Below are 25,131 nucleotides of genomic sequence, written 5' to 3' on the forward strand. Positions count from 1 at the left end.
CTCCACGTTTGCTAACCTGTTCGCTGGAAGCAACTGCCGTGAAGGATTTTGTCTCATTATTTACCTCCCAAAATACCCAGTAGCTTCTCAAACTTCCAGAAATTTGATATAGACAGAAGTGTCTGCATTACATAGGCAGGTCTGTAACATGGGCACAGGTCTGAGTTGATCACTTGGCAGAAGTATGAAAATGATCACCCTTAAAAGTGCTAAAACTGTGTAAGCTCATCTATGACAAACAAATGGGAGAACATATGAAAATTCTACTGCCTCTGTGCGTAGTGTGCAAAGAGCTACAGAAAATGTGCATTTACACACAGATTTAAAATATGAAGAACATGATCAAGCCTTTTATTTCTCATGCATATGGCACACTCTAAAGAAACTCAGGAGAAGATATAACAAACCAGATGGTTACTTATATGAATGTTATTCTAGTGCATTCCAAGTCAATTTCAGTCACTCCATGTTTTTCATGTTGCTGTAAATGCACTGTTCAGTGGTATATTTAAACAACTCTGGTTCTTTAAAACACAGTCTGGACAAGGAGCTTTCTTCCTATTATAGAGCCATAGTGCCTAGCCTGCTTTATTATGTGAAATTCTAAAGCCCAGAAAAGATACCAAACATTTGCTTAGATTACATTCTCAAAGTATTTTAAAATTTTAACTTTTTGTTGGGGTCTAATGCCAATAAGATTTCTGATTTTCAAGAACGCTGTAATCAAATGAGCAGAAATGAGCTGCCTCTCCCTTTCTCATAACCTCTAACAACCTCTAATAGGTGTTAGTTCAGTGCAACAAGTGTAAGTCAAAGCTTGTTTAAAAAAGTCAGAATGAGACTCATTATATCATAAGTTTTATTAACAATACGGTACAATAGCATTTGTTTTGAAAAGCTTAGGTCTTGCTAAGCAGTTTTAATCAATGCAATTATGTAAAGCTATTTGCAGTACAGAAATCAACTACATTCACACACACACACAACTTGAATTTAATCCAGTCAACAGTCATATCAAATCTACAATTTACCAAAAATACAAAGTTGATTTTCTAATAAGAGCAAAAAATGTTGTTGTGGTTCAGTAAAACCCATTTCTACTACAGAATAAGTTGCATCCATCACTAAGCTTGGGACAAAGAAAATACTTTCTAGGAGCCCAGAGTAAGACTTACACTTTCGTAACTATGAAATGCCATGCAAACTTGTTTATAAAAAGATTTGCTAGGTCTGAATTATTAAGCTAATTTTTGCGAGAAGTTGGTTTATAAAATGATTCTCCTTTCATACTAAAAATGTTATTATGTAGAATTTTCTATCCACCCTCTCCCCCAACAGCGATTTGTCTGATTTGGAATACCATCCTCAGGCCCTATCACAATTGCTCTATTGGTGTAGTTATCATAAACAAGACTTAACAAAAGTTAAATCTGCTAACTTTCCTTTACAGAAAGACAAATAAATGGCATAAATGCAACACGTATGCTACATATACATTTATGCTGCATAAACCCAGTTTGTAGATTCATATGTACTTCCATTCTGTAAAGGATCTATGGCTGCTGCCAATTCAATTGTTCTATCAAGGCCACTATACAACCATTAAACCTCTAATATTCTCCAAGATGCACTGAAGAACATTTATGAATGTGTTTAAGTTGTTAAAAAGCCCTCATACTTACTGCAGCTATAGCTATAAAAATGGCACACAATAGAACTTTATAGACAACAGTATTTTACTCTGTGAACAAAACACATTCTGCATTGTAAAAGGAAAATAGTATATGAATTCCAGCAACTTTGGGAAGGGAAACAGGAATGTACAGTACTATGGGGAATGATACATTCCTCCTGTACATTATTTATACAGTCAGCAATAATCCTTTATGTCACATCTAGTCAGGCACCAAAACTGATGTATCAAAACTAAATTGTAGTGTTTAAGAAAACTCCCACTCCTTTCTAAAGGTAAAGAACAATTACTGTAGAACTGAACACTTTGACAGAAAAAAGGCAGAGTTACTAAAAGTAACATTGTAGTGGTCTGTAAGAACTTCATAACACAAGTTATGGTCCAGGCTCTACACAATTCACCAGCAACTACTAACAAAGCAAAATGTAACTTTTGACATTTGCAATATTGTAGAGAAGCTCAGCAAAACCAACAACTCAAAGTAACTTTCTCAAACAATTTAGTGTTTACACTAGCCATAAATTGTAAGTAATACTGTTATAAATAAGTAGGGCATACCTTAGTAAAACTCCATCTCTAGGTAATATCTACACAGTATCAGTGAATATTCTTATCACAACATAAAGGCAATATCAAATCAGATTCTTTTTAAAAAGCTAGTTTCACAAATCTTTAGAACAAGATTAAAAACATTTTAAAGACTATGTTAACAAGGCACACAATTTTTCTATATTCCAATTTGGCCAAAGTTTATAGTTAAACTAGTTTTTGAAGGAATTTTCACATTTACAAAGTAACTTGTGTTTATTACCTTTCCAATTTAATTTTTTTTTGGGGGGGGGGGTACCTATTCTTTCTTAAATGGGATTTTGTCCTCATCTAGAACTACTTAACTAGTATTTTAACAAAACATGAAAGTATGTAGCAGTGACTCAGATCCTGCAAAGTGCCAAATGCCTTGAATGTAGAGCAGGAGATATTCAATATCTTTAAGCAATGGGCCTGAAAAGTCATGGTACATAATTGGGGGGAAAAAGCTGGAAAGTTAAGTGATTAAGTTCTGACATCTTTAAGCTATTTAGCTTATTGTACAGACCCCTCAAATTTAAAATTAAGGTCTCTTCATAGTTCCTTTACAATACTATTGTGTATAGCAGCCATCTCTAATTTAATCTGATTACCATACAGAAAGGAAAGCTGTTCAAGCAAACTTTTGAACACCCAAATAATAAAAAACTTTTGCACTCAAATAATAAACTATAATGTAGATATCTTCTTGACTGTGTAACAAGAATACATTGAAGTTCCTCCAACCAATTGCATTTCCCAAACAACTCTTAATATTGGGGCATTGTTCTAAGAATAAGAAAAGTGATATCTGAAATTCTCAAACACGTACATTAAATCCAATTGTCTGTTTACTGATTCTTTTTTCTTTTATCGAGTACTTGTTCCCGGTTTCAGTAAAATCTGTACAGTGATTCACTCACAGACATACACTGACCCATCCTCATCTTTCCCTACTTGCCATGACCCCCACCTATCTTCTGAGCCTATGATTGTTTTAAAACAGGAAAAAAAATAAAAGGTATCATATAGAAGTATGCAAGCCTTTCAGACAATATCAGGCTGCAGATATACTGTTGCTAAGTAATGTGAATATACTGTATAAATATGGTCTGATACAGCTGGTTTCTTCAAAGCTACCTAAATCTTTAGCTTTAACATACATCACAATCTGAAGAGATAGTGTACAAGTCTAAACATCTATTTACATATGCTACAATGTTTTGGCAAACATTTCTTAAAATCAATTAAAAATCATATTGAAAGTACGATATCTGACTTCATAATGTCAATTGGGATAAACTCTCACCTGTAAACAGAATGCCAATACTAGCACCTTAAACAATAAGTGCTACAAAGTTAAACTGCTTAATTACTTATTTTAAAAAAGCAGTTGTCTAATTAAACTATTTGGCTTGACTTTGTGATAATATCCAGTTAAATTTTTGACATGGAATCATGCATGTCAACACTGCTCAACCAAGTTGAATACAAAAAAAGAAATATATAGTGAGAGGTCTGAATGTGTTGATGGGGACAAACCAGGGACCATGGTGTGGAAAGGACAGCTCTTGGAGCAGCACCTTTATTCACTTTATTTATATACATAGCCATAGATTTTATATATTTATGTCTTACAGCAGCTATAGTTTTGTAGCTGAGGAACTGTTGAAAAATATAAAGCCCACTGTGAACTGAACTCCTCTATCACCTACACACCTGACATCCGACTGAACTCCTCTATCACCTGACATCTGTGCTCTCCACAGATGAAGTACGCTCAGCATTTTTCTACCGGTTCTCTCCCCTGGATGCCTTGATTTAGTCCTTTAGGAAAATACTTAATGCCCAGTTAAATTCGGTTCAAGTATTAGTTGCATCATCAGATGGTAACACAGGATCAAATTAATTCAGACAACCTGAAAAGATCAGACACAAAAGACATGATCGAGGGTGAAATCCTGGTTCCAATGAAATGAGAACACCCACTACTGTAGTAGAGACAAGATTTAATTCAGACTATTTAAACAGCTGAACATTGCATGAAAAAATAGGATCTTACCACTGGCTTGTTCCAATGCTGAATGCAAACAAAACCCCAGCACAATTTACTTAAGTATTATAAAAATATCGACTGCTATGTAGTAAGTAGTGCACTGAGCTACCATAATGGGGTTTTGAGTGAGAACTGCATTTACCAAGAGATCGTGCAGAAGTGGTGATTAACTGTTAATTAAGTACTTTGTACTGAGCCTTTATGGAGAGGCCTTTCTGAATAATTTAAGTACGAAACAGTGCTCAAAATGATTCTGCCCCGGGTTAAAGAAAACCATGTCAGAGACCTAAAACAAGAGAATGAAATTCATAGCAAGGGGTTCAGTGTTGCTCTGTATTAGACAGAACCAGTTCTTCTGGAGAAGGGCCAACAGGGGGACAAGAAGCCAAAGGGTCCTGCTGTGCAACACCAACCACAGAAGCCAGGTGACCCTTATGTCAAGGGAGAAAAAAATCTGCAATGTATGCAGCATGGGCTACCACACCATTTCCCCAAAAACGTTGGAAAAATCATACCAGAATTATTCTGATTACACAAGAACACAGAATGTAAGAATTCTCTCAGACTGGAATTCAGAAACCTCAGCTAACCAGGCTGCAACTCCAAAAGTATATAAAATTCCTAGAGCTAAAGCAATTAAACCAGTTGTGGGACTGCTAAACTGAGGACAAGATTTACTGACAACCAAAGATTTTATTTAGAAGCTACTGGGATCTGCCTATTTTAGAATAGGGACTCAAAGCACCAGGCAAAGCAGAAAGCTTTGTAGATGACCAAACACAGAGTGAGATATGATATATATATATATGACTGCTGGAACATCAGAACAAAGAATACTGGATTGGATTGAGTTAAAAAGAGCAAGAAACATCTCTACCTGTTGGATCAGAAATTTTGGGGCATGGACTGTTTTGTCAGCTAATGCATTATGTATTGATTTTCTAAGAAACCACTGTAGAGTTTCCTTCTACCATACAGGTGTTCTAACTACATGATCAACACTTAAAAAGCATTGATAAATTCTTCTGAGATTTTGGCTGAAGTGTGCAGAATTCCAAAGATCAACACAAGCTTATCACACACTTCAGAAGATCATGCATTGTGTAAGCACGTGATTTTCCAGGTGAAGAATGCTGACTATGAATCACTTCATTCTCACCTGGATCTTCCCCAGACCAATTCCCACTTTCATGTCCCTGCCATGTGTAACAGGAGTTAAATGAAGGAGACCAGTGTTAGCTGCAAGTAAGGCACCTAACTGAATCCACTGTGTATTTCACAATCCTTGAAAGAAATTGTCCAAATCAAGGCTAAAAGACAACAAGCACTGATTTCATATTCTATTCAATCAGTAATTCAGGTAACTGCTGAATTGCTTTTATATGCCATCATTTGGCTGTAAGAGCTCCAAATTTAACTCCTTTCCTGAAATCCTGACTGCAGTCCCACCATCAAAGCCTGAAGAACATTTGGATTGTGCTCTTACTCATGTTTTGGAGCTGCTGGTAGTAGTCAAAAAGCCAAGAGCATCTATAAGTGCAATACAAATCCTAGCTAACTCCGACAACCAGTTTCAAGTAACCTATCCATGTGTCAGGAAACCCACTGACTTATCACCACTCCCTTGCTTAATATTAGCTATTAAATGGTCACTGCTGGGATTTGAAATTAATACTCCATTGAGATGAATGGGCAATATATAGTTTACCTCCTTTGCTGTTACTATTGTTTCCCTATATTTATTCTGTAAGACTGGTTTAATAGAAGACCATACTGATTTATGTAAAAAATGCATAGTCCGCAACAGAAAAGATGATTTAAAGAACAGTTGATTTCTACAGAATCCAAAGGAAAAATATATCACCCAGTTTCCTTAGATCATGAGACCCATAATTTCCCTACTCTCTGGTTATACACTTGTTCCCCAAATATTTTAATCAACTACACTCTTTAGGTGTGAAATTGATAACTGATCTACACTTATTTTTCAAATACCTTGTAAAGAAAAACAATCAGTACTCTCCACTCACAATTCTATATATTAGTTTTTTTTGTTGACAGGATTAAGAAGTTCCTTATTTAGTTTAATTTGATTCTGTCAGACTGAAGTACAGGTTTGGGGGCATAACATTCCTAAAGCAAACTTGTGTTTCTTTCCACTGACATTCTCCTCTAAACCCACACTGAGCACGTAGGGCACATTACAGTCAAAGTTATCCACGTGGTTATATTTTGATGTCATCTTATAGGAATGGTATGGTCCTGAATACTACTTGGATATATTGTGCTGATTTTGCATTACTGTACCTTTCAAGACAATAGTACTATGAGGCATAACTTTCTCTGTCATTTGACAATTAAGCAGACGCTAAAGAGGTGTCAAACTTGAGCTAAAAAAATAAATATGTGAAAGCAACTGGCAGTACAAAATCTACATTACTTGATGGCTGATATTAAAGTCCATACATACATATAAAAACTTTAAAGATACCAAAACAGAAAATCAGGATTGTCCCTTTACACTTGGTGCTTTAATGGGGTGGGGAGGGGAAAGACTTGCTTTATTAAGTTAGCCTTATCTTAGCTGTCTCTTGATAGTACAACTAAAAGTTGACTGTTCAAATACTGTTTTCTTTTCTGGTGTGTTTAGTCTTTAAGCAATTACAACATAGCACATATGTATTGCAGTATTAGAAATGTTTTCATTAGAACCTTAAACTGCCTTTCAAACTTACAGAGATTTGATGACCAAAATGTACTGACAATTTGATAAGCTACAGATGATACTTGGTTTTATTGTTTAATACAAAAGGATTCTTCGTTCTATAGCCTTGCGGCATATAGGGCATTCACTCATTCGGTCTCCACAAAGCTGACATGTTCCGTGGCCACAGAGAAAGATCATATTCTTCAGACGATCCAAACAAACCGGGCACATGGTCTGTAAAAGATTTTGACAAGTTAGGTAGGGGAGAGCAATGGTGAGAAAAAAGTATCAAGTATGCATTCTATTAATTGTAGAAAATTTAATATATGCAACTGTTGAGTGAACAGAGATCACTGCGATAGAGAAACCAAGCCACAGAATGACAACAGATTCAATAACCTGCCTTTTGACATTAAATACAAAATAGAAAATTCACTATTTAATTTAATCCTCAGTTTAAAATATGTTTCATGAAGGGATAACAAGTGAATTTTTTCAACTCCTCCTCCACAAAATGAGAAAACCAACCCCACAGTAGCTTTCTACACAAATCTGATGGCATCATTTAAATTCACAGCAGAGTAAATAAGCAATTTTCAGCTGCATCCCCCTTTGGTTTCCTTTATACAATATTAAGGAAACAGGGAAATCTACCAAGCACAGACATTTATGTATGTAATTCAATGAACAAATTATTTACCACCCATGCCTCAAATTTCTACCTACACATTTACCCCTCTCTCTCTCACACACACACACGCACCCCAAACACCTCTTGGACCCAGAAATAGTATGAATATGGTTTTACTTTAAAAAAAAGTTAACAGTCCCAACATACATGCTAAACACCATAGATGTGAACTGACTTTCAATTTTCTTCTTGGAAGTAATTTGCTCACTGATTTGGAATCTTAAGTAACTCAATATTTTCAGAAGCTTTACCAACAACAGGTAAGGTACCAGCTTTTTGAAGAAAAGGAACTGGTGTACTCCAATGTATGCTTTAATTCTGTACTTTCAATGTTACTTGTAAAGGAATAATCATTACTTGCATAGGACCATATCCTGCATGTGTTCTGTTTTTTAGAAATACAGATAACATCTGTGAAAATGTAATGTTTCAATGGAGGGCTGCTCAACTTATCTGAGCTTTTTACCCCTAACTCAGATCCACACAGCAACCCTTTAAAACCAGTTTTTACTATTGAACATAAAGTGAGACCAATACCCAAAAGGATCTCTTACAACTGTTCACCATGAAAGTTTGTCCCTTAGAGAACCATCCTTGACTGTGCCTGCAGTGTCCTCCACCTATATCATATGCAAAAATTCAACTACAAGGCACATGTTTGTTCCTTCACCATAATCACATTAAAGTTTCATTTATAAATGGTTTAGAAAGGGGTAATATATAAATAGATTTTTAATAAATAATCGATCGTTACAGATTGTTAGATCAACAGGTTGCTTATAACCACAACTTGTGTCTACTGAGGAGTTTCTACTCATGTTCTTAAACTGACATCTATAGTGTACTTATAACCACCTGAGACACATACTAATGTCTGTAACATGCTTATAACTGAACAGATGTTGTAAACCCTTTATAAACCATGTATAATTGGACCCTTATTAACTGTGGCCCACATTTCAAATACAAATTTATTTCACCATCACCTTGCACTTGTGCACTGTTTTTTCTGATCTACTCTTTAAATCACTGCAGGTTTACCAAAGTAGTGTTACACCAGGGAAAGGTGTACATATCCAGAGTAGTGTCCACACAATGAAATGTAAAATTTAAGGCATGCCTTCTATGCAATCAACTAAATGCAGGGACAAACATTGTTTAGTAAACTCCTGGTTATCACGGCTCATGACTTCAACATGTTTACACAGAGTTTAAAATCAGAATTTGGCCAATTATCTCTTATTTCAATCCGTGTGAAATCACCGTATCTAAGGAGCTGCCAGAAGGTATCTTCTGGGTAGAGCTACACTGAAGTAAGAAACCTGTGGCATAGCCAGGACTGGCCTGGGTCAGTGAATTCAGACTCGCTGGGCTAAAAATTACAGTGTAGGGCTCAGGCTGGAACCCAGGCTCTGAAACCCTCTGGTAGGTCTCAGTGTCCAGGTCCCAGCCCAAACCCAAACACCTAACTGCAGTTTTTTAGCCCTGCAGCCCCAGCCTAATGAGCAATGAGACCTGAGCTCTGAGATTCATGCCAGAGGTTTTTTATTGCAGTGTTGACACATCCTCTGCCAGATAAGACCTTGAACTTTTTGAATGAATTTGCAATTATAAAAAATTATACATTCTCAACAAGCATATTTCATATTCAAATGTTGTCAGGGATAGTATGGCATCACCATATCTATTCATGATTTTCAATAATTCAAAATGTATGTAATTTTCTTCCACTAAAGCACGGCAAGGGACTGATTGTAAATCAGTCCATCCACCCTCTTCCTCACCCAAGCCAAATCCTCACCTGGTACAACTAAGTATCATTCTTATAATTAATAGTATTGTAAAATCCGAAGTATGGGGAAATTCTTCATTAATTACTTATTAACATGAAATAGCTTTCCTGTGGTGACGGTACATAATTTAATAGTCCTAAAGTATCCCTTTTAGAAGGGATACAGGGTGTAAACCCTAAATTTCATCTTGCAAGAACAGAATTCAAGTCCTTCTCACTGTATGTTCTTTACCCCTATAGTTTGCTTTGGGGTCTGACTATATATCTTACAATTAGAACAAAAAATCTGTTTCTCTCCAATATACTACAGAGTAATTTGCAAATATATATGCACATGATAGGACTCTATAAAAGTGCATTCAGCCTAAGCAATGGGGGTAAAAATTTTGTTTTATTTTGTTTACTCATTTCATTGCCGCACACAATTTAGAAGAAATTCCCTGGTGGTATCTCAAATCAGAAAATAGGTCTTTCTTCAATTGTATGGCAGCACGAGCAGATCATCCAGATTCTTCCTGCTTATCATAAAAACGGTGAATATTTATTGTAGAGACCAGTTTCGTTTCAGTGTCATACATGGTTTAGTTTATTTACCTTTACATGGCAGCAGCTTTAAGTAACTTTGCACAGAACAATCAACCTACCTGCCTGCTCTCCAACTGTACTCTAGTTACATGACTATCGGTGACTTACACCCTGCTTTGTAACAAGAACAGCAGCAAACAAATGGCAGATATTTTGACTATACTTTTAATTTGGCCTCATGCTTTGGCACCAAAATTCGATGTCTATCACCTCAACCCTATATGAATAAATTAGCTGGAGATCTTTTGGGGGAAACAAATGAAAATTCTGTGCCTGGAGAAAGTATTTGATTTCTTTTTATATATTATGTATTCTTGCTTCTGAAATACCACCATAAAGGCACCCAGTCAGTTCTAATCAGGTGTAATCCAGAGACAGAGTTAAGATAGTATGGAAAGGTCTTAGCAATAACATGAGATTGTCACTCAGGTATGATATTGCAAATAAGTCAATTTTAGCAGAATATTTTAGTTTTTGTCTGATATGGGTGTCATATTAGAACCTATAACAATCTTTTATTACTGATGACAGTATGTTTCCAGGCACAAGATACAGGTGCACAGTGACATTACAAAACTTTAATTTTAAATAAAAAGAAATGACATACGTATGGTGAAGGAACATATATAAGGTATTTATTACAGACAGATGAGGGTGATTACGTATGAAATGTGGTGGCGGGAACTGCAATCACAGTCAAAGATGGTTCACATTCAGGGAATCCCTGAAGAATGATGTGGTCATCTTGTGTGGACTTTGCTGACATCAGGCCTCGCTTCTGCTTGGCACCAGAAATTGTTTTAAAAGGTTGCTGCACTAATGTATTAGATTATCATTGAAGACATGAGTTGAAACGTAGGTATACCTGCTGAAAAGAACAAATAAGAAGTTTTAAGAACACACGAATACTGAATGTCACATTAGGAGTGCAGCTTTAAAGCAGAAAATGAAAAAAAATGTTTAAAATGGAACTCTGGGTATAACTTTAGGCACATATTTAAGGTACAACTGAAGAATCTTTTTTTATGAAAAATAGCAATTAACTAGAATCCGCCACCCATTAGCCCCTCTCACAACAGTATACAGAAAAGTCACCTAGAAGACAAATTAAAAGATTCCAAACAAGACAGGTTCAGCCAGTTCCCTAAGAAACAAATTACAATTTCAGACAAGCTAGATTTCAAGCAGAATCATTTCAACAAAGTAACTACTTGACATGGCAGTCAATTAGGATACGGTCAAAAACATCCTGCTGAGGAGCAAAGAGAATAGTTAAGTGACCATATTTTAATATCAGCCTAAAAATAGAGTACTGGGCAGTAAATGTACTGCAAAAATCCAGGCAACAGAGAATATTAAAAATTAAGAAGATTTTATTTTTGTTAAACACTGTCAACTTTTTGATGACCAGAAAAGTAGAAAATCAACCCAACAAAATAAGACACTGTTCTACTCTCACTGATAAATGCATCTGAACTTCCTGGTGATGTAAAATCTTTTCTTAAGATGTGTGAAAAGAAATACAGAGGATGGTAGGGACTAATGTGTGTTTTGGAATACCGCTTCTGAATACAATATTTGAAGTAAAAAACTGAGATATAATCACTGAAGGGGAAATTTTTAAAAAAAATTGAACAGTTGTGCTCACACCAGTACACACATCTATTCATTGCTGGAATCAACTCACATTAATTTAAATAAAGCATTTAAATTTCTGCAGAAATATTTTTATAACCTTAAGCTCTGTAGAAGAGTTTTCATGGTTTTTTTTTTTTTTTTTTACACTTCCAATTAAACAGATTTTTGAATTTAAACTTCACATTTGTAATTTGGAACACTTTACTGCTCAAGAACCAGAAAGTAAAAACAAACTAAATGTATTCTTACTGTCCAAAATGAATGAAATTAAAAAGAAAAATAATCAGCAGATTTTTGAAAACATTTTCAGAGTTAATAGCCTCAAATGTTATTGGTGAGAAAGAAGTATAGTTTTTTAGTCTACCTGTCCTTATACAGACAGAGATTAGGTTGGAAACTGCTTTGAGTTGAACAAAGATTTTCAATAATGAGGGTCTCAGCCAGTTGCCAGGGTGAGGGTAACAATTATTGATAGGTTTGTCTCTGAGGTTAACTGTGGTGGGATGGTGTCCCACCCCCATGCCAGATTGGGCTTCAACAGGCCAGAGCGGCTGCGCAAGGCGGCAGCCGATCAGGGAGGGCCTGTTAGAGAGCTAATCAGGGGTAGGCTAGGCCCTATATAAAGGCTGCCCAGGAAGGGAGCAGGTGGTCTCTCCCAGGCCTTCAGAGGGTGAAGGTCTCTCTCCTGCGTGAGGAGACTAGCACCAGGGACAGTGCAGTGCTGGGCAGGCAGGGGGAGCAGAAGGGAACTCCCGCCCGGTACCTGCCGGGCTGTGGACCCTGAGAAAAAGGGCCTAGTCAGTGCAAAGGGGCCGAAGGGGAAACGGCCCAGGAAGAGAGACGGACAAAGGGAGAGAAGGAGGGCAGGCAGGAAGGCTGCCACCAAATGGTCCCTGGGTTGGGACCCAGAGTAGAGGGCGGGCCTGGGTCCCCCCTTCCCCCTTGCACTTCCACCTGGCTGTTAGGAGTGGCCATCACGGATTGCACTGGACCCCTGCCAAAAGGGGTCAGACTTTGGGGTGTGGTTGGCCATTGTGGCTGGGGTGAAGAGAAGGACTGCTGATAACACCAAACCCCCGGAAGGGAGTGAGACCAGAGCAGTGGGCACTGCCAGAGGGGAGCGTCCTGAAGAGGACGCCGCAAGCTGGGAGCAATGTGGGTCGAGACTCCAATCTAGGGTCAGAGACAGACAGGACACCACCAGCAGAGGGTGCTCCGCATGAACTGAGCTAATTTCCAGAGTGAACAGCAGGAGGCGCTGTGGTGGTGAGTCCCAACCCCGTCACATTAACATATGACAGTACATCAGGTCTCAAATTTTCAAAGGCATTTACAGATGTGGCCCAGAACTAGGTGATTCAAAATCTTCTCTCTGAACTTTCAGGTAGGGCTGTCTGGATTAGCTCAGATACCAGCCATCTTTGAAGCATTATACACTACTCTAAATCCACAAGAGATAAAAAGACAATTTAAATGTGAATTAAGTTCTCATCAGTCTCTTCTATTCACCAAAACATTTCAACTGTGACAAATGTAGGACAGTACATCTTTAAAGGTAAATCTCCACTGCTGCTGAGCATGCTTCCCAGCAAAGGTATATAGACATACAAAAATTGCAGTGTAGCTGAAGGCGGGCAATGGTTCAGGACACATAATGTTGCATGATCCCAACAGACAGGAAGAAAAACAATTTTTGGGAGGGACTTTAAAGGGAGAGAAGGGGGAAAAATTTAATAATTCACCACACAAAATATTTGTTCTCCATGTTAATAAATATTTAATCTATTCTGTACAAAATATTAACACCTGGAGTTAAGAGATTTTTGGCTTTTGCATATTACAGAAGACAAAGAGAATAGTTGTTGCTTGTCTGAATCATTTCACATTAAGTAATTTAAAAAACAAGATTGGGGTTGTAGGTCACTATTTTAGCACTATTTAACACTTGCAAAGACATCCATATTTAATTTTTCTTTTGAAAGGCTAAATCTATCCAAGATTTTTATAATTTTCCTCCTTTTCCAAGCACAGAATTTAAAAAGCCTTATATTTAAGATATTGTAAAATCTATATAATAAAAGATTTATAATTACTGCATCTCAAAATTATGTATGCAATGTTTTACACCTATCAATATTTCATATTGTAGCCATATATAAATATAATTCTCATTTGAGCATGCTAATGCATTGGGACTGCACATCCCCCCTAACTGCCAACTTGTGTTCAAAAGTGGTTTGTTACTGAATAGGCAGGCTCACAACTCCTGCATCAGCTCAGTGCGTACAGTTTTGTGAAGAAAAATGCCCATATTTAATGAAGTTCTTTGAAAAAAATATCTTCACTGTACATCGTTATGAGATCAAAAGATAGAGTTAATATTCCTTGCCTCCCTTCATTCCTATATTTATTGTTTGGGTCACGTATGCCCGTTCAGTTACACTAAAATAGGTGGGTCAAGAAATGAAATGTCATTAAGAACACTGTATGCATAAAGTCAGATAAGTCACAAAAAACCTTTAGCCACACTAGAGCTCATCTTTACTTCATAGAACAAAAATGGCTTTGATTAATTAATCAAAAAATAAGAACTGAAGAGTTTAAACAGATTTCCCTTATTTTGTTTTGGTGTTCAATATAAAGGAACATGTGGCACTTTTACCTGTTCCTTTATGTCTTGTAACTGCTGCTGCAGCTTCTGTACATCTGCATTGACATTGGTGTTGTCCTTGTCTTTCTGTAAAACTGGAATGTTTCCACTTGCTAAAATGCAGAGGAGAGTAATATTAAAAGCCTAGAACACGTTATGCAGCACTTACAACATAAAGAATAATTACTTTTGTCTGCTAATCACAAAAATACTATTTCCATTTATCTGAATTATTGAAGCATTATTTCTAACAAATATATTTTGATAATCAAATTATATTTATTATGACTCACTAGAATTCCATTCCTGAACTAAAAGAATTTACTGGGAAGCTTTAATTACAGTTTTTGACAAATATTTCCCTCACTGTGGCAGTTAAAATGCTAGCAACTACCTGGAGCCCCGTCTATATGAATGCCTTCATGGTTGCTAACCACAAGTGATGCTCCACTGGTGAAAATTCTTGGGCAAAAAATCCTAGTGTCTATTGCTACATTGTTTGGTAATTCCAGACTGGGACTGAATCAATACTGCTAAAAATATCATGCAAATATTTGTCCAAATTGTTGAAAAAACTTGGTTTGGCTATGTTTCCACTTATTTCATATTCACTTTGTGAATGTTCAGGAATCAAGTTTACTGACAGAAACAGCAAGTTTAAAGTGGAAAGTTTCAAAAGGCAAATTTTGAATTTTTAAACTTGAATGTTCACATTGGAAATGTGATTCTGAGTTATACTCATCCCGTCAGGGATCAAATATATCATGTAGCTATTCCAATTTAAATTAACCAACAGCTCAAATTTCAAGTATAAAATGAACCACACACAGACACACACTACAAAAAATTATTCATGTAACTTGAAATAACTCAGAACAATTTAATAAATTCAAGAAAATTATAAACTGTTTAAGAATTAGTCAAACAGAAAAAGGCAGAACTCACTGAATAATTCTGACATCACAAATTATTTGGCCAGTTTTATTCTAGACAAAATGTTCTATTTCCCACTTCTACTGGGACTCCTCTAATTAGTCAAAGAGGCCAAGAAGTCAAGCTAAAATTTGTAATTCGTGTGGGGCCATGTGCGTAAGTTTATTTGTGTATTTCAATTATATTCACTGGCAATTCTTAGACTTTGCTCCATGTGTCACATGGCTATAATGCCATGAAGTTCTGGAAGTTAAAGAGAAGGGTTCAAATCATCACTGACATATATACACACTTACAATGTTTCAGCTTCTGGTATCATGCTTCTTGGATATTGAAACAGCCCTTTTCAGACATGGTCTATGCTACAACAGCATCTACCACTATCCCATATAGTGAGTACAAACAGTAGGTGGAAGGCTGACACAAAACTACTTTCTTTAAAACTTTTCTTCAAACGGATGATGTGAGGGATATATGGTCAATCCCCCTTTTTTTTTTTTTTTTCCAATGAAAGGAGAATGGAAGTATTAGAGAAAAAAGAAAAACACTCACAAATGTCATCAGTGGTATCTTCTGTACCTTTCCCTCCGCAACACATAATGAAAGGCACTCTCCGCTCAACCACTGCCCGGCACTGCACACACTTCTTCATCAGGCTTGCACAGTCTGGGAAAAGCAGACAATTTACTCTCAGTAGCCTGCTAGTCTCTTTATTCTTGTTTCTGCGATTCTATCCATGAGTTTAATCAGTTCGTTTCATTCTATCCACAAATATACGACAAAAAATGACAATGTGTAGTTACAACACCAATAGCTGTGTTTGCAAAAAAATAATGTAAAAATAAGCACAAAGCCTATTCAAAAGTTAGTTAGGACCCAAAGAATCTATAAACAATACACTGCATGTGACCTACAAAAATTCATATTGTTTGTCTTTTTTTATTTTAGTGCATTTTGAAAGAATAGATTTTTTTTCTGCAAGCAAACTTACTCTTTCAAGAGCAAGAAATCCACAATTTGGAATAAATACCACCTCATCTTTAATTACCTCTATTTTACAATGGTACTGCAGAATTTAAATGTAAGATCATGTGCATTTCTGAGATTTTTGATAATCATGGTGAAAATTAATGACAGACTGGCAGTTTTTACTTCAGCTGCTTTCGTGACCTTATTAACAGTACTGGAATATTTTTTCTATTTTCCACTTAACCTTTTTAAAAAGCTATACCAAAGAAAGTGTATGAATGGGAAAACACCTACTTTCTCCCTCTATCTAAAAATATCCCTTGATTCACTTACATCCAATGGGCAAATGGGTATCAGTAATTACTACAAAAAAGATCAAACCCTTTGAAGGGTAAATCTGTATCTTTTGCTTACATTACAGGAGAAAGGCTGGAATTCTATAAGAAGAGAATGATGTCACATGATTGCAGCAACACTGTACTGGGACCCAATGTAAGAGTTGTAAACAGTTCTCAGTGAGTGCTGGGGCACACATTAACCCTCTCACTCAGCAGACTTACTTTCCTTCCTCAAATGCGACACGAAATAATCTGAAAAAACTTTTCCATGTTTAGAACCTTCACTTCCTAATACAAAGCAGATATTGGCAATATGCACTTCAATGATCACACCTTTCACCATGGTAATCTATCTTCTTGCTATTCACCTCCTGGGGAATTAACCGAAAAGCTCTCTTCCCCCACCCATGCTCTCTCCACTGCACACAATGCAAAGAGTCTGGAGCTGGATGCCTGTGAAGGTAGTGAATATGTCAGACCTGAGTCACATCAATGCAGTAGAGATAATGCCAGATTTCCTGAGCAAGATCAATTAAGCCACTGTTTATGGGGAGGACTACCTTCCCTCTCTTATGTAACTCCATAATGTCAACAAATAAATATTCTATAGACAACTGACCATCAGCAAAGCCACAGCAAGATGTCCCAAAAATTCTTGAAAGTTCTGGTGACAAAATGATCACTACATCCTCATCTTATTAAACAAAGGGGGGAAAGTTTCTGGAGGCTCCTTAAGTGTTTTCTTTCTCCTCATCAGTTTCTGTACCATACACATCACATCAGAGTGATCTGTGCGGCAGCAGATTCTCTTTGCAAACATGCTCCATTCTAAATCTTTGGGGGAAAGACAGGTCTTGCTGGAATCTTTGTATGTGGTGTTAATGGAAGGTTTAGTCATAAATGTCTTTTAAAAAATTGTTTGGTTTCTATACCAATTAAAGTTTAATTATATTTACACCGCTAGATGCCCTCACAAAACTGTCAAAGGAATCACATGTGTTCTAAAGATCTCAAAAAAAAAAAAAAAATGAATGCTAATTTATTTACAGAAATGTACAACAGGACTCTGACTACCACAACTCAGTGAGAATAAAATAATGCAGGTAGGTGAAATAAATCTCCTCTCTCAATTTTCCAGTTAAACAGCTACAGTTCTGTTATCTGTCCTCCAAATAATTAAACTTTATTACAAGCAGGTGGTTTTACTGCATTCCAAGTAACGTCAAAGCTCTGATTACCAGACCAAAGTCAATTTACTTGAATAGCCTGCAATTAAGTCAACGTTTTAAAAGAATTTTTAGTGACTATTTTTAACAGACATCTTTTGTTGCATGATCATTATTTTGAAAGGTATTACCTGCCAAGGCTACTTACTCTCACAAGCACACATGTGACCACAAGGCTGGAAGAGTACTGCTGCTTTCTTGTCTGAACATACCACGCATTCTTCAATCTGCAGAAAAGAACAGTAAGGAATAACACGGGAAAGATTCCTTTCCTTTTTGTATCTATTCAATTTATATCTATTTGCTTACTTCCACCCCTTAGCAGGGCAAAGGGAATTTAACAAGCTATGCTTAGTGCCATGTTAGCTACAACAAAACTATTTAGGAAGAAAAAACAGAGTTGATTCGCCACCTAAAAGTGGGATTTAAATGGGAGATTACCATATCTGTATCCAGAAGTCCTAGCTGGCAATATTTATGCTCTTTGCATTACTGGTTATCTAGGAATTATAAATCATACCAGCTAGGAGAATAAGGCCACCAGGCTGGTACACACATTTTTCTTGGCTGTACGGTGCTCAATTAGTTTAGAAGGACTTTCTGCTGTAATCCAACAAAGTGGTATAGGACAGGATTTCTCAACTTTTCTCAAGGGTGAACCACATCTTAGAGAAATGGTCACACGGACCACCCATCTACTGATTCATGAATGCCCAGACCACCACTCCTCCCATTCATACAACATCCTTGTGACAACTAGAGCAACTACTTATGCAGAAAAGTAAAGTAATTGGTGTACTTTTTGCTTTCGTAACACACGTTAGCAACTGGAAACCTCCTTTGATCAACTCCCAGTGTGACAAGTGGTGGGGCTGTCTGGCTGATGGGGGAAGGGCACCCACAGAGACAAAAGGAGGTGGAGGTAAGCTTTTCTGAACCACTCTCCACCATTTTAAAGCCCCTCCTCTCCTCCCTTCCCCCCCCCTTCAGGCTTACTAGTGGCATATGTTATCAGTTTGACACTCTGTATGCATGAGGTAGCTTGCTATATGTCATATTAAGGGAGGGGGGGTGATAGTTACAGCTATCGGGGGCACACCTGGGCTTTGAAGCAACTGCATGGTTTGCACTGTGCAGGTACCTTTGGATTTTGAAGTGACTGCATAAGCACGTAATATAACTGTTTTGTCTTCAATTCACAGGATTACACATCCGGTGGCTGATCCTGGTACCATGGGCTACATTTCTCTCAACAGAAAGAAAATTAGGGGGTGGCGGGGGGATTTGGTTGATGCTCCCAGCACCACAGAAATCATGCACCTTTAATGTAAATATAGTGTAAGCCACACTTTGCTGGAAAAGGAGATTCGATTTACATGGAGGCCAAGGCATTTGTATGAGGCCTGATAGATCAGGCAGTGGTCTCCATGGAGTTGGGGCCATGGTACAAGACATTCTTGGTAGGCCTGGATGTGTCAGGATGCTCTGAATTTGAGCACTGAAAAGGTGGAAGACTGCTGACTAGTTTGGGTGGCTGTGGCTCCCCCCCTTAAGATTACTACCTTTCGGAATTCTTATAATAAAGTTGCTGCCACTTCCCTAAGACAGATAATTCTTGTCTCTGTCCTCATTAACCCTTTGTCATTTGCAATGTGCAACAAGAAGCGATATCAGAGAAATGCTGCACTCTGCTCTAACCACTGACAAACTAGACATGTGAGAGAAACCATGGCAGCTGAGACAGTGTAGTTTGTTAGTACAGTCAGTCTCTTCTTTTCACAAAAAAATCACAACTGCAGGAAGAATACAACGGGAATATTAAAAATTGTGTTAAGTACCTTTGTTCTGGACTGGACTTGCTCTTTACAGATGAGGCATTTCTTGACCCGTGGTGAGCAGAGGGAACAAGTAGCAATATGTCCACATGGGCCAAATAACGTATCTCTCTTCATGTCTGAACACACCATACATTCTTCTAAAGTTTCTGAGTCATTGCTGATCATAGACGGACTTCGAGAGCCAACCTGTCCACTAAAAAAAACACACCTCATAGTCAGGCTTAAGTCAGCATTACAACTTTGTGCATATTCTGAAAACACTTTTGTAAATCATACTGTACTTCAAACCCCGAGTCATTTTCTTATGTGTATTACTCAGTCTAGTTTGTGCACAGATTGTATCACCCCTTCTGTTAACTTGTATGTAAAGCTGCTGAGGCATTTGGGGGTCAGTGTCATCAGTATGGAGATTACAGTTCTAATTTTACATGAGGTACAAGCAACGTAATTTTCTGGCTGACAGGAGCATAGCTACGTGCTTGGATAAATCAATCTGCAGAAAAAGTTGATAACAGTGGGTTGGAGACGCATCTAGAGAGTGTATGAGGAGAGAACACTTCTACTCCCATCTTTATGTCAATATTTATCTAGGCCTGGGGGCCCGATTGACAGCACCCGGGGTGGCGTGGCCAAAGCCAAAGCCTGATCCCCACTGCCCGGGGCAGGCAGGCCAAAGCCCAAGCCCAAGGGCTTCAGCCCCAGCAGGGAGCCTGCAACCTAAGCCCTGATGCCCTAAGGCTTTGGTCCCGGGTGGTAGGTCTCTGGCCCCAGCAAATCTAAGCCAGCCCTGGCAACTCCCTTAAAATGGGGTTGCGACCAGTGTTCCCTCTAATTTTTTACATCCATGTGCGGAATGAATTTTGTTATGTGAATCCATATGGAGGTATGTGACACACGTAACCTTCATATTGGTGCACATAACAAAATTCATGTGGTAGGGGTGGGGCCAAGGGATTCGAAGTGTGGGAAGGGGCTCAAGGCTGGGGCAGAGGGTTGGAGTCGGGTGAGGGCTCTGGCTGGGAGTGCAGACTCTGTGGTGGGGCTGAGGATGAGGGGTTCTGGAGGTGGTTCAGGGCTGGGCAGAGGGTTGAGTGCAGGGGATGAGGACTCCAGCTAGGGGTGAAGGCTCTGGAGTGGGGCCGGGGATGAGGTGTGTGGGGTGCAGGCTGCCCATTGGCTATGGTGGGGAGAGAGAACTCCCTCCAGCCCTCTCTCAGTGCAGTAGCTCAGGCCAAGGGACAGGTGCCTCTCCCTGGCTGCGGCAGTTCCGGTGAGGGTGGGCTGGGCTGAGGGAGGGGCTCCTCTCCTCGGCAGCTCCAGCAGACCTGGGCTGGGCTGAGGGAGGGGCACCTTTCCCCCAGCCACTGCAATTCTGGGACACCTCGGCACTGGGGCTGGCCCGAGGGAGGAGCACCTCTCCCCCAGCCGCAGCAAATCCAAAGCAGCTTGGTGCTGGGGCCAGGCTGAGGGAGAGGCCCCTCTCCCCCAGCTGGGGCAACTCGGCGCTGGGGTCAACAGGGAGGGGTGACTCTCCCCAAGCAGCGGCACCTCGGTGCTGGGGCCGAAGGGGCGGGGCGCCTCTCCCACAGCAGCGGCAGTTGGGGCTGGTGGAGAGGGGCGCCTGAACCCCTGCGCTGGGCTTAATAGGCAGCTGCGTGGCTGAACAGCTTAGAGGGAACATAGGTTGCAACCCACTTTGGGTTCCTGTCCCACAGTTTGAGAACAGCTGAACTAGGACTTTTTTTTTTTTTCTATGCTGCTGCACACCCAGCAGAGGGAGCACATGTTAAACAAAACTTTACTTCCAGCGGGCTAACTACACCAATAAAGGTGCTTGAGCACAAACAAAATAGCCAAATGACTCGTGTTCCACGCAGACAGGAAGGCTGAGAAGAAAATACCTGCCAAACCCGGGCAGACAATTTATAAGAAATTTCCTTTTCATTTTATTTAGAAATTTAAAAATCAGAATATGGAGATAAAAAATGTACAACTCAACAGAGATGGCTATATGGATCTGAGAATTAATGAAAGGAGCCTTTGACCTCTAAATCACTAATGTGAATCTAACCTGGACAAGCAGGAACTGGAAACTTACTATTTAATGGGTGGCTGATGGCATACATAAAATATTGAAGCCAGTCTACTTCCTAGAAGATAGCCTACTTCCATGCCCCACTATTTTTAAGTATCAGTACTTGATACAGAGAAAGAACACTGAAAGGGCATGGATATAGAATTACTCTATAAGATGAGGAGGGACATGCTGCGCATGCCTCAAGCAGAACAGGGAAGCTTGCTCTGTACTGATGCTCATTCTGTACTTAATTCGTTGACCTCAGTTTCAACTAATTATTTTGTAAATAACATTCAAGACATATGCAGCAGAATATAACTACTTACCTTTATCTTGATTTTCAGTAGTCTATTATGACTAATAATTGAAAAAGAGACTTGTTTTTTTTTTTTAATTCTACTTCAATTGATCTATCCCAAGGAAATGAAGACCTGTAAACAGGATGCTCAGAAATTCCATATTGTATTTATATACAAACCTGACTTTTTCTTTGTGACATTTAGCCAATGCTTTGCAGAGGCTAGGATCAGGGCAGAGGTCAAGAGGAGACTGACCCTTCTTATTACGAATACTGAGGTCAGCTCCGTTTGCTGCCAGAAAGCAGGCAATAGATGCTGCACTCTTCTTCTCTGCTCCCTGGGTACCAAGTCCCATTATTAACTGAAAGAAAGTAAATAGACAACTGACTTGAGATTCTCTATTTAAATACTTGAGAATATAGTCTTACTACTCAAGGAAAACAGACCATTTAACATGTGCACATATATAAGAATATATTTTCTAAATAGTAGTTTGATTCTATCTGAGCATGCATTTTTAGCTTATCTGGAGTTCTAAGATGAAAATCATTGTACAATTACCCAATTTTCAACCAGATAAGTTCCCTGCACAGACTAATTCATTAAAGGCAACAACATCTAAGTCTTCAAAACACAATGTAATCTCTGTGCACCTGTATTCTGGGGTTACAGAACCAGTGCTCTCCAAATCTAACCCTAACTCCGTCACAAAGCTTAATGGTAGCACATAATTCCCGTCAGTTTTCTTTATACCAGTTTTTCTAATTATCCTGCTTTGACCAAACAGTTAAGGGAAAGAATGTAAGGCCGTTTATCTAATGTGAGTGTGGATCCATTATGCCACCTTCAGCAAACTTCAGCCTTTCAATAATAAAGATCTTCTATAGATTTAAAACCTGCAGAGTAGGAACTAGGACAACACACAACTTAACATTGAAAATATGTCTATCCTGGAAGACTATGGACAGGTGGAGAACTAGAAGGATAACATCACAAGTACCAAGGAAGAAAAACAGAAGAAATGAAAGAGGAAGTGATTTCCCTTTCTACTGTGACACTTATTTTGAATTGAATAAAACATCAGTAAATTGGGAACTGAGTAAAACATGAAGGTCGCTATTATAACAAATACAATAACAGAACAATATTATATTATAAAACAGCCAGCTATGGAACACTTAATTTTAGTAAAATAAACTTTTCACATTAACAACTTCCACTATGAGCAATGGGAAAAGAAATAGGTGAATGTGCTCCATGAACATCAAGAGGGTTTTTGTTTGTTTTTTTGAGAACCTGCTAGCCACCGCATCATGTGGGGAAAACAAACCAAGACCCTTTACCTCAAAGTTGACTTACAGCATCCAGTGTAACTGTAGTCTTGCTTCTGCAATAGCTTAGTCAGTTGTAACATTTCATATCTTGATCACCATTTTACAGACACTGAAGTCTCAAAGGACTGACAGCTTTAAAACTTTAATTTAACCTCAGTGCTACAGTGGAGCAAGAAATCATCTTTTCATTCTAAATATTTCAAAGATCTTTTAAATCTTAGATTCACTGTGTAGTATGGGCTACAGAAGTCTCTGATGGCCCACATTCAAAAAAAAAAAAAAAAGCAGCTATTGGATGATTTTAACAATGAAGTTACTAAAAATCAGATTTCTCAGATAAAAATCAAGAAATACAGATCTACTTTATGCAACTTAATGTTGTCTGTTAGCATTTAGTGGTCATTGTCCTAATGTGAGGGAGGATGTAATAATGTTGCAAACACTACTACTTAAAAGGCCAAATTCTGGGATTACAATTAATCTTCTTTCAAAGGTTTTAATCCAACTTCGGTATTCATATTACTATCCTACTTAAAGATATAATACAAATTCTTCATGAGATGGCCTTAAAACTCCAGTAAATACAATACAATAAAATTTGCATATATTTTACATGCGTACACATAACTCCAACGGACTTGAATGGGAGCAATATACACTCATGAGGGTAGACTGTGAACCTAAAAAGGCTTGTTATTGAAACAATAATTTACAGTTAAATTTGGTTTTTAATAGTAGAGGAAATAAGAAAACACCAGCCTTCTGCTGTACCTAAACTATTTGATATTGTAACGTACATTAATTATTGTATATTAGCCTTATTTAGGCAATAACAGATGGGCATTGAGATGGCCTCCTTAGATTTGATACATTTCTGCAGGATTAACAATATCAAACAATATTTGGAGAATGATTCAAGATAGTTTCCAGGCATGCATTAGCTAGACTTCTCAAATGGGTACTGCTCTCATTATATGAAGTGGACAATTCAAGCAAGATTACAAAATCCTTGCATGTAAGCACCAGTCTCCTCCACATCCTGCATGCTTCCCAAATATTTCCTTTAGTTATGCAAAAGTTGTTCTTGTGACAAAGGATACATGTAAATATAAGTGGGAAAAGCCCAGACCCATGACTGACCTCAGTGGGAGCTGCTGCTGGTTGCTCACCACTTATTTAGGTGTTTAAATATGTATTTATGAGCTTAACTTTCAACCAAGATTTAAAAAAAACAAAACAAAAAAAAAACTTAAGTTCTGTTCTGACAATATATTACTTCCAAGTGAAGTACACAGCTGAAAGAAATTGGAAGACTACGGAATACAATAGTTTGGCAACCCAACCTCTCTTAAGAATGACTTAACCAGGCACTCTTAAGATGAGGAGGGAGGGAGGGAGGGAGGGAGGGAGGGAGGGAGGGAGGGAGGGAGGAGAAGAAAGAAAGAAAGAAAGAAAGAAAGAAAGAAAGAAAGAAAGAAAGAAAGAAAGAAAGAAAGAAAGAAAGAAAGAAAGAAAGAAAGAAAGAAAGAAAGAAAGAAAGAAAGAAAGAAAGAAAGAAAGAAAGAAAGAAAGAAAGAAAGAAAGAAAGAAAGAAAGAAAGAAAGAAAGAAAGAAAGAAAGAAAGAAAGAAAGAAGCTTCAATTTCATGCAGATGCTGCCAGTGAAAAGGGGTGGTCACTGAAAAAACAATTCAATGCAGCGCTGAATCTGAGAAAGAACATTCATGTGTGTCACGCTT

General features: G+C 38.1%; 1 protein-coding gene across 4 annotated transcripts in view; it reads right to left on the reverse strand.

Moving 5' to 3' along the window:
• Positions 1 to 845: 845 nt before the first annotated feature.
• Positions 846 to 25,131, reverse strand: part of MIB1 (MIB E3 ubiquitin protein ligase 1) — a 102,753-nt gene continuing 78,467 nt past the window's right edge. For 2 of the 4 annotated variants that reach the window (XM_073331409.1, XM_073331411.2), the window contains 6 exons: positions 22,239 to 22,420; positions 19,684 to 19,876; positions 17,994 to 18,072; positions 15,865 to 15,978; positions 14,392 to 14,492; positions 846 to 7,257 (listed from right to left, as the gene is read on the reverse strand). In XM_073331409.1, the coding sequence (XP_073187510.1) occupies positions 7,117 to 7,257; positions 14,392 to 14,492; positions 15,865 to 15,978; positions 17,994 to 18,072; positions 19,684 to 19,876; positions 22,239 to 22,420 (810 nt within the window). In that variant the 3' untranslated portion in view covers positions 846 to 7,116. The other 2 variants (XM_073331410.2, XM_073331412.1) reach the window with 2 other exon arrangements.

The sequence above is a fragment of the Lepidochelys kempii genome, chromosome 2 (genome assembly GCF_965140285.1).
Source record: "Lepidochelys kempii isolate rLepKem1 chromosome 2, rLepKem1.hap1, whole genome shotgun sequence".
Classification (NCBI taxonomy): domain Eukaryota; kingdom Metazoa; phylum Chordata; order Testudines; family Cheloniidae; genus Lepidochelys; species Lepidochelys kempii.